The sequence below is a fragment of the Sardina pilchardus genome, chromosome 5 (assembly GCF_963854185.1).
Source record: "Sardina pilchardus chromosome 5, fSarPil1.1, whole genome shotgun sequence".
NCBI classification, from domain to species: Eukaryota; Metazoa; Chordata; class Actinopteri; order Clupeiformes; family Clupeidae; genus Sardina; species Sardina pilchardus.
This window is the reverse complement of record NC_084998.1, coordinates 13,403,003-13,421,407: the sequence shown is the minus strand read 5'-3', so window position 1 is coordinate 13,421,407 and position 18,405 is coordinate 13,403,003. Positions and strand designations below refer to the sequence as shown.

At 43.6% G+C, this 18,405-nt stretch overlaps 1 protein-coding gene across 1 annotated transcript in view; it reads left to right on the top strand.

Annotated features, from left to right (window-relative positions):
* lrch2 (leucine-rich repeats and calponin homology (CH) domain containing 2) overlaps window positions 1–18,405 on the top strand; it is a 64,753-nt gene that overhangs the window by 27,711 nt on the left and 18,637 nt on the right. Inside the window, exons 2-10 of the mRNA XM_062535864.1 lie at window positions 3,103–3,247; window positions 4,860–4,986; window positions 5,454–5,559; window positions 5,828–5,964; window positions 7,063–7,193; window positions 7,645–7,732; window positions 9,840–9,948; window positions 10,179–10,285; window positions 15,351–15,418. Coding sequence (XP_062391848.1) covers window positions 3,103–3,247; window positions 4,860–4,986; window positions 5,454–5,559; window positions 5,828–5,964; window positions 7,063–7,193; window positions 7,645–7,732; window positions 9,840–9,948; window positions 10,179–10,285; window positions 15,351–15,418 — 1,018 coding nt within the window. The remainder of the gene's footprint in view (window positions 1–3,102; window positions 3,248–4,859; window positions 4,987–5,453; window positions 5,560–5,827; window positions 5,965–7,062; window positions 7,194–7,644; window positions 7,733–9,839; window positions 9,949–10,178; window positions 10,286–15,350; window positions 15,419–18,405) is intronic.

Sequence of the window (18,405 nt, the reverse complement as noted above, 5' to 3'; positions counted from 1 at the left end):
CACGGGCCACTGGAAACCACTCAAGAAGTAAAAGACTTCCAGAATGCCCCTCTCAGCGATGCAGCTGTCTGCACATGTGGCTGTCCTATCTGTAGCATGCACACACAGCCTCTCAGTCTGTCAGTCAGTCTGTCTGTCTGTCAGCCTCTCTCTCTCTCTCTCTCTCTCTTGCGCTCTCTCTCTCTTTCTCTGTCTCTAATGGTCTCTCTCTATCTCTCTCGCACACTCTCTCACTGTCATGCACCTATGCAGATCTCCCCTCTCTCACACACCCACACATAGAGACACAAATAGGCACACTCTGACATGCTGACCTACTGTGTCTGCTCATGCGTGACCTTTGACCCGCTACTGTCTCCTCTGTGGGGCCTCAGCAGCAGTGCTCAGTGCTCAGTCGGCCGTCATGACAACCTGGTGGGTTCTTCACCACAACGCCTGGCGCGTTTTGTCCGCTACAGGCTTGTGTGTTCGCTCACTCTGCCTCAGGTACAGAATACGTGTGCTTAAATACTAGATCTGCAGGGAAGTGCTTTGACAGCCATGCTAGAATACAGCACGGAGGTGAGTTCCTCTTGGGAAAGAGCGGCCTCTCCTCTGGGTCAGCTGACTGGACTGGTTCTCTCCCCTGGTCTGGCCCTCACCTCCCCCCCTCCTCACTCCTTCTTCCCCTCCTCTCCTCTCCTGTGTCCTCCTCCACCTCTACCCCTTCTCTCCTCTCCTGTGTCCTCCACCTCTTCCCCTCCTCTCCTCTCCTGTGTCCTCCTCTTCCTCTTCTCCTCCTCTCCTCTCCTCTCCTGTGTCCTCCACCTCTACCCCTCCTCTCCTCTCCTGTGTCCTCCTCCACCTCTACCCCTCCTCTCCTCTCCTGTGTCCTCCTCCACCTCTACCCCTCCTCTCCTCTCCTGTGTCCTCCTCCTCCTCTACCCCTCCTCTCCTCTCCTGTGTCCTCCTCCACCTCTACCCCTCCTCTCCTGTGTCCTCCTCCCAGAGGCCTGTGCTTGCCTCTGGCTGCCCCTCCTCAGCTGCAGGAAGTCTGGCCCAAGGCCCCCTGCCCACTCGGGAGGAAGTGGATGGGAGGGGAGAGGAAGTGGAGGGGATGTGACTCCGCCTTGTGTGTGTTTGTGTGCGTGTTTGTGTGTGTATGTGAGTGTGTGTGTGTGTGTGTGTGTGTGTGTGTGTGTGTGTGTGTGTGTGTGTGTGTGTGTGTGTGTGTGTGTGTGTGTGTGTGTGTGTGTGTGTGTGTGTGTGTGTGTGTGTCTGTGCATGTGTGTGTCAGCACCTGTGGGTGTGACCCCACAAACCCAGTCATTTGCTGATGATTCTTTTTTCACCCCATAAGCAAAGGCATTGTATTGGTGGGTGGTTTTGTCCTGTTATTGGCACTATGTTAAAGTGATAGTGATTGTGTGTGTGTGTGTGTGTGTGTGTGTGTGTGTGTGTGTGTGTGTGTGTGTGTATGTGTGTGCGTGTGCGTGTGCGTGTGCGTGTGCGTGTGTGTGTGAATGAGAAGGACTGGTATAAAGCAGGAGAAAGCTGTGCGTTGGTCGGTTGAAATCGATACCAAATCTATTCGCCATCATCATGCTCCTGTGTTACCATAGCCACAAGTACTGGAAGGGAATCTGCCGAGCAGCAGATTCAGGATCATGTTTCCTCTTGAGTGTTCCTCCTGCCCTCCCTAACCTTAACCATTATGAGCTAAATGGGAAACTGTTCCTGGATCAGCACTTATAGGGCGCTTTCCGTCTCCTTGTAGTCCCAGAGGAATCGTCAGAGGAATACCAGTCTTCATCACCTTCACATTAGCTGGATGAGACAGCCATTACATGACTGTTCTGGACCACAGAAGACAATTACTTTATGATTGGACTGTGTGTGTGTGTGTGTGTGTGTGTAGTTCACAGTGTGTTGTGTGTGTATGATGAGTGTGTATGTTAGTGTGTGTGTGTTTGTGTATCGTGTACGTACGTGCAATGTCAGAAGATCACTGCCGTGTCACGAAAAGGCCGATGAGGATCAGCTTGAGTAGGTGGCCCTCTCCGCTGATCGATCGCTCTCTCAGACAGATTGATTAGTAATGTCTGGAATCAATGCGTTTCCCTCCGTCAGTGCGCCTTATTGAGCGCACATTTAAATACTACTTGTGTGTGGAATCTCACTCTACTCTACTGTATACTCACACTTATTACATAGAGGCTCGACAATAAGGAGGTTGTATATGAACAGGTGCCTACTGTATCTCTTGGCCTGTGTGTGTTTAGTGTCTGTTCATTTCATCAATTTGTATCTTTGTTGGGTTGGCGATGGTGTGGGAGGCTGTTATAGAAGACAAGAGGTACGGCTAAATCAGACTCCCTTTTGTTTTTGGCTGAGCCTTTTGTCCTCATCGATTAGACTCTCCCTCAAGGTGTCTCCTGCCCAGCGCTGTGTGTCAGTGGCTGTTGTCACAGCAGGATTGATTTATCAGTTAAGACTGAGAGAGAGAGCGGACTCTTCCTTCTTCCTTGGCACGTTAGAGTCATTAGGCTCCAGAAAAGAACAAGCTCTTACTTCTAGTGTTAGTTGTTTGTATGTAAGCGCTTCTGCTGTTACTGTAAGAACTACAGTAGATCTGAACTAGTAAATACTTGTGCTATCTTCCTTGGTAGGATAACATGGCTTAGTCAGCTGTGGTTATTAGACCAAGAATTATGTATAACATAAATGCATAGATGCTGCTGCATGACTATAGAGTTCTGTTGGCAATGGTGGAAGTTTCGCCCTAAGCAACGCAGATGCCATTAATTAGATTAATGTAGAGTATGGGAAACAAGTAGGCTAATTACAGGGCCAACGTTACGTTTCTGACTCTGTGCAGGGTTGTCTGAGAGCATCACTGTGCTGCCTGCCACCATGGTAACTAAGAGATAGAGAGAGAGAGAGAGAGAGAGAGAGAGAGAGAGAGAGAGTGAGTGTGTGTTCCAACTAAAGTCTCTTAACATGTAATCATGTCACTTGCTCAATGACATTTTCAGGAGATTTACTCCTGGGCAGTTGATAATTGGCTGTATAAACTCCTCTAGGAGAGTTACTTATGTGCCTGTGCTTTTGTGTCTTTTACAGATTTGTCCAGAAACCGCTTCACAGAGATCCCTCCCGAGGTGTGTCTGTTCGCTCCGCTGGAGGCTCTCAACCTCTACCACAACTGCATCAAATGCATCCCCGAGGCCATCATCAACCTGCAGATGCTCACCTACCTGAACATCAGGTACAGCCCCACTGTGTGTGTGTGTGTGTGTGTGTGTGTGTGTGTGTGTGTGTGTGTGTGTGTGTGTGTGTGTGTATGTGTGTGTGGGTGTGTGTGTGTGTGGTGTGTGTCTCTCTGTGGGTGTGGGTGTGGGTGTGGGTGGGTGTGGGTGTGGGTGTGCGTGGGTGTGTATTTGTGGCCATGTTTTAGAGATGAGGGTGTGGTGAACCTGTGTGTGTGTGTGTGTGAGAGAGTGGATATGAGTGCATGTGGATATATCTCACTTTGCGTATTCTTCCACCCACCACCAGCCTGTGTGGAAAAGCACTCTAACCAGATTTTCTCTATTGGGTTTCCTATGAAAATCACCACTTACTGCAATGACCACTTAACAAGATGAGTCATGTCATGTGCATTTCTGCCCGCCACGTGTACAACTGGAGCAGTGGGCACATAGCTGGCTATTCGTAGCGTTTCTGTTTCTGTTGATACAATTGGCTCAAAGCATGAGGTGGGCACCCACTTGGGCATGTGAAGATGATATCGCTCCTCTTGAGCCGCAGTCTGATTTTGTTGAAGTATTTCCCTCTTTTCTTATATTTATGACAAGCATACTTCACCAAATTAGTGCAAACAGTAATACTGGAGGATTGTACATAGCTTAGCTGGAGAATGAGTGATCATCTGTGTGTGTGTATTTGTGTGTGTTTGTGTGTTTGTGTGTGTGTGTGTGTGTTTGTTTGTATGTTTGCATGTGTGTATGTGTCTGTGTGTGTGTGTTTGTGTGTGTGTGTGTGTGTGTGTGTGTGTGTGTGTGTGTGTGCATTCAAATGTGTGTGCAGAACTGATCTGGTCCAGTTTTGGCCATATGTCTCAGCCTGAAGGCTTCCTCTTTCATGCCGTGTGGAGTTTAAAGTTGTCCAGTGGCACTTCCTCCTTCAAGAGACAAGATACACACACACACACACACACACACACACACACACGCATGCATGCACACACAGGCACGCACGCACAAATTCACAAGCATACACACCCAGCCACTGCCAGAGCTATTCATAATTCATCCATGATGATACACAGACTTTCTGCCCAGTATCACATGCATGGGGCTATTTTCACTCTTTTTTTAAAACAAATTTGTCTTTTATTTATCTTTTTTTTCCAGTCATGGCAATGCTGGATGTGTGACCAGGATGTGGGCATGCGAATACATAGACAGCAGCTATTTTGTAGCACTGCAGTGTTAATGGAGAAGTCTGGCGAGTTTTCACATAGATCTCTGTTTCTCGAGGTCATCGAGTACTGTTGATACAAAACAAAACGAAACCAGTCGTTTTTACCCAGCTCAAGTTGCTACCGTTTCGTAGCGACAGTACTCGAGGACTGTCGAGAATCGGACATATTATGTGAAAACTCGCGGGATTTCTCCTTATAAATAATAATACAAAAAAACCTTTTGAGGGCTTAGGTGATGGTTTATTATGATCTATTTGGGTATAAATGTACTCTCTAGCCTTCACTGTTACGTCTGTGTGTAGCCTAAGAATAGCCGCGTGAAGTGCTATCGTTGGTAGTCGTTACTCGTTGACCTGTTCATTGGCTGATTGCTGAGTGTTTTGTGGTTTCCCAGTCGGAACCTCCTGTCCACACTGCCAAAGTACCTGTTCAACCTCCCGCTCCGGGTACTGGTGGTCAGCAACAACAAGCTGGTGGCCATTCCCGAAGAGATCGGCAAAGCCAAAGACCTCATGGAACTGGTGAGTGAGTGTGTGTGTGTGTGTGTGTGTGTGTGTGTGTGTGTGTGTGTGTGTGTGTGTGTGTATGTGTGTGTGTCTGGGTGACTGTGTTCAATCCAAGTGTTAAACTCATTCATTGACCGGAAAAGTAATGCTCTATGCCTCCCCTCAGGACATGAACTTTACTGATTACTGAGTCAGCACAGTGTGTGTGTGTATGTGTGTGTGTGTATATGTGTGTTTGTGTATGTTTGTGTGTTTCCATTCTTGCGTCTTAGTAATTTGTTCTCAATGCCATGATCTACAGTACATAGCAGCTATAGTCTTCATTAGTTGAACAGTAATGTTGCTGCTTACTACTCATTAAAGTTATCACATTATCGCATATCACACACAGCAATACAAAAACATCTTGGTCAACTTAGAAATGTCACAGTAGTAATTGTCAATTGCCAGTTGTGTGACTGTGTGTTTGCTGTCCCCTGCAGGACATAAGCTGTAATGAGATTCAGGTGCTGCCCTCTCAGATAGGGAAATTACTGGCCTTACGAGAACTCAACATCAGGAGGAACTGCCTTCAAGTGCTACCAGATGGTAACGCACACGCACGCACACACACACACACACACACACACACACACACATATACACACACACACACACACACGCAGGCACGCACGCACACACGCACACACACACGCACACATGCACACATACACACGCACGCACGCACGCATGCACGCACACACACACACACACACACACACACACACACACACGCACTTTGATACAAAGCCCCAGTATAAGTCATAACTAACGTGTTTTGTCTCATGTCTTCTCCTCTCCTCTCTTCCGTACCCAGAGCTGTCAGATCTTCCCCTCATCCGTCTGGACTTCTCCTGTAATAAGATCACAGAGATCCCCACGTCCTACAGGAAACTGAGGCAGCTTCAGCACATCATTCTCGACAATAACCCCATGCAGTCTCCACCCGCACAGGTGTGTGTGTGTGTGTGTGTGTGTGTGTGTGTGTGTGTGTGTGTGTGTGTGTGTGTGTGTGTGTGTGTGTGTGTGTCTGTGTGTGTGTTTGTGCTTGTGTGGGTGTGTGTGTGTGTGTGTGTGTGTGTGTGTGTGTGTGTGTGTGTGTGTGTGTGTGTAAATGCATTGTATACTGTACATGTTTTGTTTTTTGACAACTGATGGAATCCATTGGCTGTATAATGTATAATACAAAAGTAGAATCTGTACAGATTGCTGAATAAATGAGGACCAATACGTCTCATGGCTTGGCCAGCCCCTCTATCAAACATAGCTCTCTGGCTCCATCTAGAGGACTGCTTTAACCAGTGACTCTAGCAGGGAAGTTAAGCAATTTAATTGTTTACAGTAACTATACCGTTATACACCACAGTAGCAATTCAGTATTATGCACAGTATTCAGTATTATTTTAACATAGGATGCTGGCTGTATGTAAGACAAATATTTGATTGTATAGGTTGATCTGTTGTTGAATTTCAGTGCATACATCCTAATGTTGTCTGTTAATCCACTGACCGCATGATCATTCTTATTTTTGTTTGATATCAACTGTCTGGTGGGTGTGATTTGTGCCTTATTTTAGCACCAGGATAAACAATGGTAATCTTTAGTCTGGTTAGCCTTTCTCTGCTGAGATATTGGTCTGGGCCATATCTGTTCATTTTCAATTTTCAGTGGGCATTACTTGTTAGACTCAAGTCGGTACATTAAACATTTTACCACTTACTTACTTTTACCACAGCAGAAGTACATCAAACACACGTTTCTTGTCAACGAGCCCTGTCATGTAGTTGCTCGGTCTTTTAAAGAAAATCTAGTCATTCAAAAGAGACAAAACTAGACTAGCCTTTGGCTGTTTACAAAAGTGCTCGAGAACAACACACCAGAACGAATGCAATGAGCTGTCAAATTTGTCTAGTTCACAAGATAGATAATCATGATAAGAGTGTTTGAAGTTTGTGAGGTGTTGTTGGCCACTAGCGGCACTTATGGTGCAGAACGCATCCTTGCAGCTGCAGAGCAACCCGTTGACTTCTCCCTTTCTCTGGTCCCTCCAGATCTGCCTGAAGGGCAAAGTTCACATCTTTAAGTATCTGAACATCCAGGCCTGTCGCACGGACAAGAAGCCAGACTCCCTCGACCTGCCCTCCCTCGGGAAACGCTGCCTACCTCCACCTTTAACAGACAGGTATGCTCTATTTGTTAGAAGGGTCACTGACTGTCACCTTTAAAATGACACAATGTAGCAAATATGACCTTAATGTACTGTATACTTACATTGGGGTGCTGGGAAGGGAAAATTACACTTGTTGTCACTTTTCAATAAATTGTGTACATCATTTTTAACGTCTGATAAACAGTAGTGTCATGGAACACCATGTTGGCATTTCAGAATGTGATGTTCTTCAATGGTCTCCAGACGGACCAACTTCAGATCCACTGACAGGTTGGTCTGGGTTCACCCAGGCTAATCGGACTCTCCGGTGCATAGAAAAGTGACTCTGGATCTCTGCCTGTGTGTGTGTGTGTGTGTGTGTGTGTGTCTGTGTGTCTTTGTGTCTGTGTGTCTGTTTCTGTGTGTGTGTGTGTGTGTGTGTGTGTGTGTGTGTGTGTGTGTGTGTGTGTGTGTGTGTGTGCAGCATGGAGGATTTTTACCCCAGTAAGAACCACGGCCCTGACTCAGGAATTGGCAGCGACAATGGGGACAAGAGGCTCTCCACCACAGAGGTACACAAACACACACCTACACAAACCCATACACAAACACACACCTACACAAACTCATACACAAACACACACCTACACAAACTCATACACAAACACACACCTACACAAACCCATGCACAAACACACACCTACACAAACCCATACACAAACACATACTTACACAAACCCATACACAAACACACACCTACAGTACACACTCTCACATTCAGTTTCATATGTAGGAACATGTTAGAACTCTACACACACACACACACACACACACACACACACACACACACACACACACCTATACACACAAGCACATACTGTACACACACACACACACACACACACACACACACACACACACACATAGCCACACACATAAGCTGGCAAACATGGAGAAAGACACAAATAACACATACACTTATTTACAGTTTTTTCCAATCGTTTACACACAATTTTGAAAACGGGGCTCTTTTTGTCTAAACACATCACACAATTAACCAAACACAACACCCAATCAGCAGAACATAACAGATTGCTAGCAAAATGAAATATTTCTGTCAAAACAATAAACACATTGATAAAACCTTATACTGTTCTCATATCACTAACACATTCTTCGAATGATTCCACACTGTCGCTATCTTATACACACCAACACAATAAATTCAAAACACATCTGTAAAAACCCTCCTCCAATATATGGATCTTATTCAGACATATTGTTTGAGAGCATTAGGATCATTTAGATGACAAAAATATTTTGATGAACCCTCATCAAGTAATGCACAAAACTGATGCTGCAGACAATATTTCTTTCTTTCACTGTACCATATGTTCAGTTACAGTGACAAGTCAATCAACAGAAAATGGCAAAATTATAGTTCTTACTACTGTAAAGTGTAGAAAAATAAAAAATTGTACACAAATAAAAAGTACTGTACACTTACAGTCACTGAAGAAAAACTAAAGCAACAATACAAAGAAGTAACAACAATACGTAATACTCTAATCATCTCTCCGTCTAGCTGGATCAAGCCATTAGAGTTCATCCACATCACAGGCTATGGGTGCCTCTCATTTGGGCTTTTATACATCCTCCCTCGCTCCTCGGGCCTTGATCCTCACTGATCGACATAAAGAATAACGGGGCAAAAACAATGGGATAGTCTATCCAGTGTTAGTTATAGATCAATGGGAACGCCCCTCGAGGATCGAGCATAACACACCTGAGTGCTGCGTTTTCAATTTTGCACATGCGTGCTTACACACCTGGTGGATGTGATTATTCAATGTGTTCATTAGTGTGGCCATTGGCAAGCCAGGGCTTTGTAATGAGAAGGAAGTACCTAACAATCTTTATCTGTGTCTAAGGTGTTAAAATGTGTTTTATGTTTTGACATTCACTGTGTGTAATGTTTTGCAAAAAGTGTGAAGCTGAATTTGTGCTTAATGTTGTACTGCTCTGCGCAGGTGTTTTGCTTTTTAAGTGTTAAGTATTGTTAACTGTTTGATAACCTTAATTTTAGTGTGTATACGATTGGAAAAAACTGTAATACAGATGCAACCACACACACACACACACACACACCACAAAGAGAGAGAATGATTCTTATTGCATTAATGCAAACAACAGCATAACTCCACCCTAATGCACTAGACGTCTGGACACATATAATAACCCAGAGAAGCGTAGCAGCAGACATAGTCTCCAGTAGAGCCCTGTGTCTGACGTTTGTGTCTGACTCTCTTCTCTGTCCACTCTTCCCCATCCATCCATCCATCCATCCATCCATCCCTCCATCTGTCCTGCTCTCCTGCCCCCCTCCACTGCGCGCTCACAGTAACACCCCCGTCACCAACCACGTACTGTACATCCTCTCACTCCTTCACTCGCGACAGCAGTCATTGGCGTTGTCCCTCCAGCATAACCCTGGTTAGCATTGCTTACACTCTCTCTCTCTCCTCTCTCTCCTCTCTGTCTCTCTTTCTCTCTCTCTCCCCCTCTCTCTCTCTGGTCCCTTCCCTCTTTTCCTTGTTTCTGTCCCCCTCCTCTACCCTCGTTCCTCTGTGCGTGTGTGGTGTGTGGGTGTGCGCGTGCACACGCGTGTGTGTGTGACAGCCCTCGGACGACGACACTGTCAGTCTGCACTCGCAGGTGTCCGAGACAGCCAGGGAGCACGGCAGGGCGGATACACACTCTCTACTAGTCAAGCTGGACTGTGGCAAAGGTATCTATGCGTGTGTGTGTGTGTGTGTGTGTGTGTGTGTGTGTGTGAGTGAGAGAGAGAGTGGATTTCTGTATTTTGTTGAGAGACAGATAGATCTTGAAAATCACTAAGGCACATTCATAATGTGCTGTATGTCAATGTATGTGTGTGTGTGTGTGTGTGTGTGTGTGTGTGTGTGTGTGTGTGTGTGTGTGTGTGTGTGTGTGTTTATGTGTGTTTTCTCGACCCAGTAGCAGATCAGGACCCCTATGACTTCATTGACCCAAACCAGGAGGAAGAGGCGGCCTTGTCGGAGGGAGATGTACGACAGAGCACCTCCTTTGTCTCCTGCATAAAGGTAACCCTCCACACAACCGCCCCCCCCCCCCCCCGCCCCCAAACACACACACGCACACACACACACACACACACACACACACACACACACACACACACACACACACACACACACACACACACACACACTTATGTGCTTTCTATTTCTATCAGCTAGTAGAGCATGTTGTTGACATCTCTTGTCATTGTTGGTAATCAGGCCAATAACTCCAGTAACATCTCCAAAGTTGTGTATATAGTTTTGCTAAAAGTATGAAACAGAGTTACAAACTGAGTGGAAAGCAATAAATATGCTGTCAGTTTGGTCATCTTGTTGATGCTGTACTCTCCAGAGGTGGAAAAGTCCAGCTCCAGAAAGCAAAAATCCTCTCCCATATCTGTACCAACCATTCATTTAAACCAGCTGATTCCAATCAGCACAACTCTTCAGCCAGGAAGAGCAGCTAATTAGTGAGATCACCAGTGTTAAGTGCACAGGTAGAACCAATCCATGGTTGGATTTTTACTTTCTGAAGCTGGACTTTTCCACCTCTGGTACTTTCAGAAATCATGTTTCAAGAATCGAAGTGTTTAAGCACTCAGAGAAAAACTGGGCAAGTGATGATTTGCCTCAGATGTACAGGGGTGCCCAAACATGCGTACAGTATTTGTGTGACAGTGAGCCCTTTTTTTAAAGTCTTTTCAAGTCGTTCAACGTAATAATGACTAAGTCCTTAGCAACCGTGGCTTTGGGGATAACAAACAATGCTCCATGAATGAAAACACCGCTCCTGGAAAGGACATGCAAGCCTGGAGATGACGACTTTTTAACGGTTTCTTAAACACAATTTTCACAACAATATTTTTTTCCAAAACATTTCAGTACACCATGTACACAAACTCAAGTAGCCAGACACTTCTGACTTCTAAATACAAAGTTAGTCAGAATTATACAATTATAGGAACAAACTACTGCACTTAGAGAAACAAAGTAGCCTATACATCCCAAACTGAACATACAACAAAAAGATTAAAAAAAAGATAGGGCAAATTAAACTGAAATGACAGAAGTTGCTTTAACGTTAGCGAGTTGTATTTGTGTGCCATACTGTATGAGTAGGCTTACATATTTCAGGCAAGAGTGTGATGTAGGCCTATTGTTTGCGTTGTAGACACTGTCATCATTGCACAAGGCTGTTCACTCTCCATGTGGGTCAGGACCGGTGTAGACTGCGCTCTGTGTGCCGTCCATTCTCGTCCATAAACATCTGACAGTATATTTTGATTACACAGACAGTGCTGATTCTAGGCTAAAGATGGCTTGGCTGCAAATGCAGAGTTGACATTTGGTTTGGCTTAAGAGTTAGATGGATCAGCGTTCCTATGTGCAGTGAGAAGACTCTGCATGGAGGTGAAAATTGTTAGACCCATAAGAAATATCCACAGCCCAGCTCACCTTACAGATGGCCACTTGCTGTGAAACAAGAACAGAGATGTTTTGTCTGGACATAGGTTAAAAGGCTACCAAATCTCAAACAAGGATAAAATATTTTGTATATATAATTTCACCAGTACAATGGGATTGCAATTGCATGCCCTTTTGCACACACTTTTTGCAAATGCCAAGAAACCAGAATCTACTGACCCTAAAACGTACTGACTGAATTTAGGCCCGGGCCTACAACAAAACTAGTCTTGTATTCTACATTCTCTAAGAGTGTTTTCATTTAGGCTATCGATATCAATATAGTGTGTGGTTAAAAAAAAATCAAGAGAAAAGCCTTGGCCTGAGTAATAATGATTTAAAATGGAATCCCTTAAATTGATCAGTGTAACTATTCTGAATATCACACGTTTAATTAAATACAGTTTCCGAAGAGATACATTACTTCCCAACATTGGGAATAATGCATGTTTGAGGTGGTAGTGCGACCCCAGCACACAGCGGAGGACACTGTGTGTCGTCCATTCCATTATCCCTTACATGGATAGATTCTTGTGTGTCCTCTTGACATCTACTGTAAGCTACTTTTTCTATGCACGAGGTGTGAGACATCTTAATGATCTACAGTACAGTAGGACAATGAAAATACTTTTCAGTTGCAGTATACATTGACATTGAGATGGGTCCTACCATTACTGCTGGTTAGTCTGCTAGTCTGCTAAATTTAGTTAGCTGAACTTTGAAGGAGGAAAAAACTGTTGAAGTTAGTCAGGCATAAGGAAGATCTGTTTATCACATTTTAAAACACCAATTCAGGAATCACTTGACAGAGTTGTTTCAGTGTAAATATTTAAAAGGTTCAAGGAGCAGACGTGGCACCAAAAACAGCAAACACTTAAATAAAGATAGCATAAGAACAATACTGTGCTTGCTAAATGCATGCAAATGCAAATTGTTATATCATAAATAATGTGTTAAAATAACGATATAGTGACTTTATGAATATGAAGAATTTACCTTCCTTGCCACATAAACAGGAAATGTGTCATAAATTCGGAATGCATTGCTTGACATGGCTCAAACCTCATAGGTTTTTATTATTATGGTAGTGATGATATTCATATGCAAACAATGCATATTTGGCATAGTCCCACCTGGCAAAGAGATAGAATGGCTATATTACAGGTGATACATAATCAATTTTGACGCACTTCTTGTAGATCCGTCATCAGAATCATGTCAAAATTAGAGGACTTGATGTCAACATCTTGTTGAGGTTGAATAGTGGAGGGATTATGTCAAAATGGTGATGCAATGAATTGAAATATCTTGCTGGATAAACACGATATGTCATGAAGTCACAATATATTGGCTAATTTGACTGAAACTTCACAGGTTTGTGTAGCAACTTGTCAATGGTTGTACTGCAGATCACAAAATGTATGGCATAGTTTGGTCACTTGGGGGTACATCATGGCAACATATTTGGTGAAATGCCACCTAGACACAGGTAGAAAAGTCCAGCTTCAGAAAGTAAAAGTTCTCTAAACCAGCTAATTCTAATTAGCACAACTCTTCAGTCAGGTAGATCAGCAGAGACCTGTGTTAAGTACACTAGTTTTACAAGTTACACAAGTTTACGCCACTCCGTTCGGCACTGCCTACTGTATGTATTTGTGAAGCGCTTTGGGTTGTACTCTGTGCACGTTAAATGCACTATATATATATATATAAAATGACTTGACTTGGCTTGACTTTAGTGCACAGGTAGAACCAATACCAACCAATGGTTGGATTTGTACTTTCTGAAGCTGGACTTTTCCACCTCTGCACATAGTGAGTGTCAAATGTCACAGTGTTAGGCGTCACGCCCAGGAGGAAGTGAGTAAGTGTTTCCCAAATTGATTAGCACACAGATCAGATATGTGCATTGACACACACACACACATTGTTAGTTTTCCGAAATGTCAAGGGTCGTGCAGCCACTCATGCTCGGGCCTGTCATCGCCGCTCTCAGCTGTTTTGAAACATTCCTTCTTGTGATGAAATTCTTGAAACTGTTGGGGAAAGCCTGTGGGAAATCACTGATGTTTACTGTATGTGTGTGTGTTTGTGTGTGTGTGTGTGTGTGTGTGGGGGGGGGGGGGGTAAAGTATAGTATAGTATAGTACAACACCAGCACCAGCCTAGGATTGAACCTGAGACTCCTGAGTTTAGTCTGAAAAGTCTGGTACCATGTATTAATCGCTGAACTGTTGTGAAACAAACAGCAGTCTGGCGTAAGCATTATTTTTCTCCTGCTAGGTGAGACTTGTGACTAGTGTGTACACAGACAATGAAACTGTTTGTTCAAAGGAAATGTGAACCCTGAGATGAAAGTAGACCAGATGTGCCTGGACCAGTTAAATGTTGATATGGGAGCAGTCTATTTATCAAATAGGCTCGCTGGGTGACCACCAAGGTTTTGAGATCAGTGGTGAAGATAAGGAGGTGTTAGTTTTCCACGCCACATCTGCTGTGTGTCTTTCTCCAGGCACTTCACAAAGCCTACAGTATAGCCTGAAATCATGAGGACAAGCACAGTGACAACTCATTTTATTGTCCATCCATCAACCCCTATTTTGCACACATTCCTTCTTGTGTGATGAACATGTTGAAACTGTTTGGGAAGTCTGTGGGAAACCGCTGAGTGTGTGCGTGCGTGCGTGCGTGCGTGCGTGCGTGCGTGCGTGCGTACGTGCGTGCGTGCGTGCGTGCGTGTGTTTGTGTGTGTATGTACATGTAAAGACCAAAAGCCTATAAAAGATTTATAGGCATTTATGGGAGCATGTGTTTCATTACATGTCTTGTTTATCCAGTTGACATTTAGACATCTGGTTTAACTGGAACTGCACGTTAAAAGTCACATATTTTATCCTCTTTTCACAATTCTAATTAGTTTCTTGAGGTCTTAATAAGACCTCTGTTCTACTCTTTTCAGTCTTTAGTCTGTAAACACGAGCATATCGCATGATGTCTTTGATGCTAACATTGACATTATGGTAACAGGTCACAAGCTTGCAGAATAAAAGCAAACTTTCACACTTTCATTCTTCAGTTGTGAGCGTAGATTTGGTCTAGATAATTAAAAGCGAGGTGGTTTTATTCAACAAGCTTACCTTCTTGACGTCATGAAGGGAAGGGAGTTCTGAAGGCTCATTCTTGTCTCACTAAACAGCCCATAAACAGTTAACTGTGTCTTTATTGCTTTGTGCACTGGTGCACTGTCATGTTGGAACAGGAGGGGGCCACCACTGCACAACGCAAGGTCCATAAAGACACAATCAACTGTTTATGGGCTATCTAATGAGGCAAGAATGCGCCTTTCAGAACTCTCCTCCCCTCACCCAATACTTTTAACAATGTAGTACATGGAGCAATATTGCTGAGCAACCACATAACCAGCCCACTGTGTTCTGATTGTGTGGTTGTGATCATTTGCCTGTTGATGATTTAAGTTCTCTGCAATGTTTTTTTTTTTTTTTTTTTGCCCAATATCAATGGAAATATGTCAAAACAACATTGTCCAGCAACATTGCTCAATAAGTTGGTTTGCGTATCATCAGCTTGAGGGACCATATAATGATGTATGTTTACCTTACAGGAACTTGAGAAGGTTCTCAACAAATCACACCAAAGCAAAGACAAGGAGAACGGGAAAGAGGAGTCAGGGTAAGTACCGTAAGCAGTGATGTTTCACAACTTTACTGGTATTGACAGCAGTTCTGAGAACAGCCTATTCCTGACTTTGGCGTCACTTCAAGCATCAGATGCCTCCAGCGAGCGTTGTCCTTAAGAGTAGCAGCCTCTGAATGCCCTGGGGGCTCACATTGCTGTATGACTGCAAATATTCATCTTCTTAACACACATACCAAGCCAACAATTATCTTAGTAAATCGTAGAATTAGGTGTTGTTTACCTCCGCCAAGGAGGTACAGTATATGTTTTAATCGGGGACCGGCGTTTGTTTGCCTGTTTGTCTGTCTGTCTGTCTGTCTGTCTGTCTGTCTGTTGGGAGTGATCCATAATTCTGTCGGGATTCCGGGGGCGTTTATGTATTTAGCTTAGTGGCCATACCATTTTGCATGGTATGGACACGTGGTGGCGATCTGAATAGTTTAGGTTCAAATGTATGACAACCTAGGAAGAGCTCACTCATAACATTGTGTTTTAATGGTGCATTCTTTTAAATAAGCCAAACTTTTGGTTTGGTTTGTCATAAACATCAGAGATGTAGTTATGACACACTTATGCATATGTATGTATGTAGTTATGCATACTTATGGATAATTATACACATGGGTGTTATATAGCATCCAGAATTATAACCAAGTTAATAATGTCTGTAAGACAAATAAGAGTATTTGTGTTTGTGCAGATCACTCATTACATCAGGTACTGAGTACTGCCAGAAAGCTTGCCCATGGCAAGATGGCTGCCGATGATGACATTAGAGACTGCGTTGTAAGACATCTAGGCTATTTATTATTTGTTGCAGCAGACGCAATGCCAACGGAACGCTTCAGTTGTGTGCCTGGTGTAGCTTCCCTGTTATGCTAGTGCCGAGGAAAGCAAAAGGCTGGGCAGGTCTAAACCCATAACAAGTGCATATTGTAGGTGTGTCTCAGATCCATGTGAATTCTGAGGAAAAGCCTCTGTAGAGGCTGAGGACTTAAGTGCTTAAGCCAAACAAAATATTGTGTTAAAGTAAACAGACCTCAACATTAACTTTTAAAAGCGGTTGCTGGCTTGGTACTGGCACCGCCAGTCTTCATCACCTTTATTTCATTTAGCTAACTTCAGTCTGATTAGTTTTAATGCCAAATTGAAATAATGAAACATGTTTAGTTAAATTAGCTTAATTACCGCTTTGCAAATGCGAGTGAAAAAATGCATCTCTGTATCACAACCCTGCATGAGGGAAACAGAACAATTAAGTCTGAGAGCGGCAAAGTAAGCTAGTAAAGCCAATTCAAATGCAAATGTAAGCATCAGCAATGCATATGCTCGAATACCATCGATATGCTCGATGCACAACATGTGCTTGCCACAGGGGAAACCAGGGGTGATGAGCCGGTTGCCAGTTGTCACAATATGGTTGCCAGGGTACCCGGGCAACCGTTAATGCCGAGCCCTTAGTCTAAAAGTCACGGGCAAGAACATGCATGAACAAACTGTGCTTGTGAATGAGATCATTACTGTAGCTACGGTGCAGTCTATTATGAGACAGCTGTTTACATCTCTGTTCTGATGCACACCGCTGATGCAGACATCTAAAGGCACGATCTGCTGTTCTCATCTGATGCACTCTCTTTTATCTCATTCAGTGACCTGGTCCTTCCAGTCCTCTGACTATATCTGTTCAATCTGTGCATTCAGAAAAGCTCCAGTCTCTGTGAATGGAAAGCAAAGAAAGCGACTTGGACCAAGCCATACCGTACACCATTCTAGCCAGTCAACGGGAGGGAAGGGAGGCCAGTCAAAGGGAGGGGAGCAATTGTATTGGCTGTTTAGCCCAAATATAGCCTGGGCACTCTGTTCCCACTCAAGCAGATTTCCAAATGAAAAACCTTGAAACCAATCACTACCACTCATCTGGAATGGGCTATACATGGTGAGGGAGAGAGAGAACAGTGCGGATAGCAGTCCCAGTGAACACTACCAATGGCTGTGCTAATGGTGTTATGGTATTCTGTGGGTTTGGAGGATTCCTGCACAGGAAGTTGAGTCGCACCCTCATCTAACGCAATACTAAACATGTGAATAGTGACCAAAGAATCTAATTTACTGGCTCGCATACTGCCCTAGTCCAAGCAAATGTCCCTTCATTACACAGAGGAGACTTGTAGTCATTGTGTATTTATTTAGGGGCTGTGGGTGTGATTACATGTGCATGTGTAATGTAATTACCAGATTCCAAGAAAAGGACAAAAGAAATAAGAAAAGGACAAAATAGCCCGAATCAGAGTTAATGATTAATCGGTAATGTTGCGGGAGGCTCAGGAGAGGCATGAGATTATTTTTAAGTGAAGTTGATTTTCAGTACATTTTTACATTGAAGAGCTGCATCAGCACCCTTGTGAAACTAACACTGCCACTCTTATCTACAAATTAGGAGTAAAACAAACCTCTTGACTAGCAATCAATCAACATTTATAAACTAAACCATAATGATCAATTATTAGGGTCATTCTTGGCAAAGAATATCATTTGATCTAAAGAAGGAGATGTGAAAAGTATCAACCCATTTTACACAACTTATACCTGATTATATCATGGGGACACAAATAGCACAATTTGCTAAGAATGACCCATTAATATCTACAGTATGTAAAACACAACAGACAGGCGATGCTGTCTGAGCAATGTTTGCAGTTCCCATTCAGTCGTTGTAGAGTACGCGACACGTTTACTCACCTTTCTTGGTAACCATTCTCCGTTGTCAGCCAGGATGGTGTAACATGGTTGATAAATATTGACTCATATTCCAGCGAAAGAAAACGTAATTGTATTCCATTGCACAAATACACACACATGCACACTGCGAAGCAGACATCCATCCAAACAACGAATACATTTTAAAAATCCCTTGTGGTATTTCCTTGTTCCAAATAATTGAGAAAATTATTCTGAATAATACAGGAAGTTCGCTGTATATT